We start from the raw sequence: 401 nt of genomic DNA on the forward strand, positions 1-401 counted from the left end.
TCAGGGGGCTGGGCAGGGGTGGGGCGGTGGGGTGGCAGTGTCCTGCGTTGGCCCTAACTCGGCCCCAAAGTGGCTGAAGCAGACGTTCGACGAGGCGGACAAGAACGGGGATGGCAGCCTGAGCATTGGCGAGGTCCAGCAGCTTCTACACAAGCTGAATGTGAACCTGCCCAGGCAGAGGGTCAAGCAGATGTTCAGGGTAAGGCAGCCAGCCTGTGGGGGCTGCCAGGGGGCTGCAGGTCCGGGAGCGGGCGGCAGGGGAGGCCGCCTGACCCGTTGCCCCAGAGCCTGTGGGGGACGGAGCCTGGAGGTGGGTAGCAGGGGAGGCGGCCCAGCTCTGCCGGGGGATGCCAGGGGACTGCAGGCCGGAGGTGGGTGTCAGGGGGATGCAGCTGGGCCTT

The 401-nt window shown here is 68.6% G+C and overlaps 1 protein-coding gene across 1 annotated transcript in view; it reads left to right on the plus strand.

Moving 5' to 3' along the window:
* PLCH2 (phospholipase C eta 2) overlaps window positions 1-401 on the plus strand; it is a 25,804-nt gene that overhangs the window by 2,734 nt on the left and 22,669 nt on the right. The window contains exon 3 of the mRNA XM_021718186.1: window positions 39-199. Within this exon, the coding sequence (XP_021573861.1) occupies window positions 39-199 (161 nt within the window). The remainder of the gene's footprint in view (window positions 1-38; window positions 200-401) is intronic.

The sequence above is a fragment of the Carlito syrichta genome, unplaced genomic scaffold (genome assembly GCF_000164805.1).
Source record: "Carlito syrichta isolate Samal-C Ts95f unplaced genomic scaffold, Tarsius_syrichta-2.0.1 Scaffold311904, whole genome shotgun sequence".
Lineage (NCBI taxonomy): Eukaryota > Metazoa > Chordata > Mammalia > Primates > Tarsiidae > Carlito > Carlito syrichta.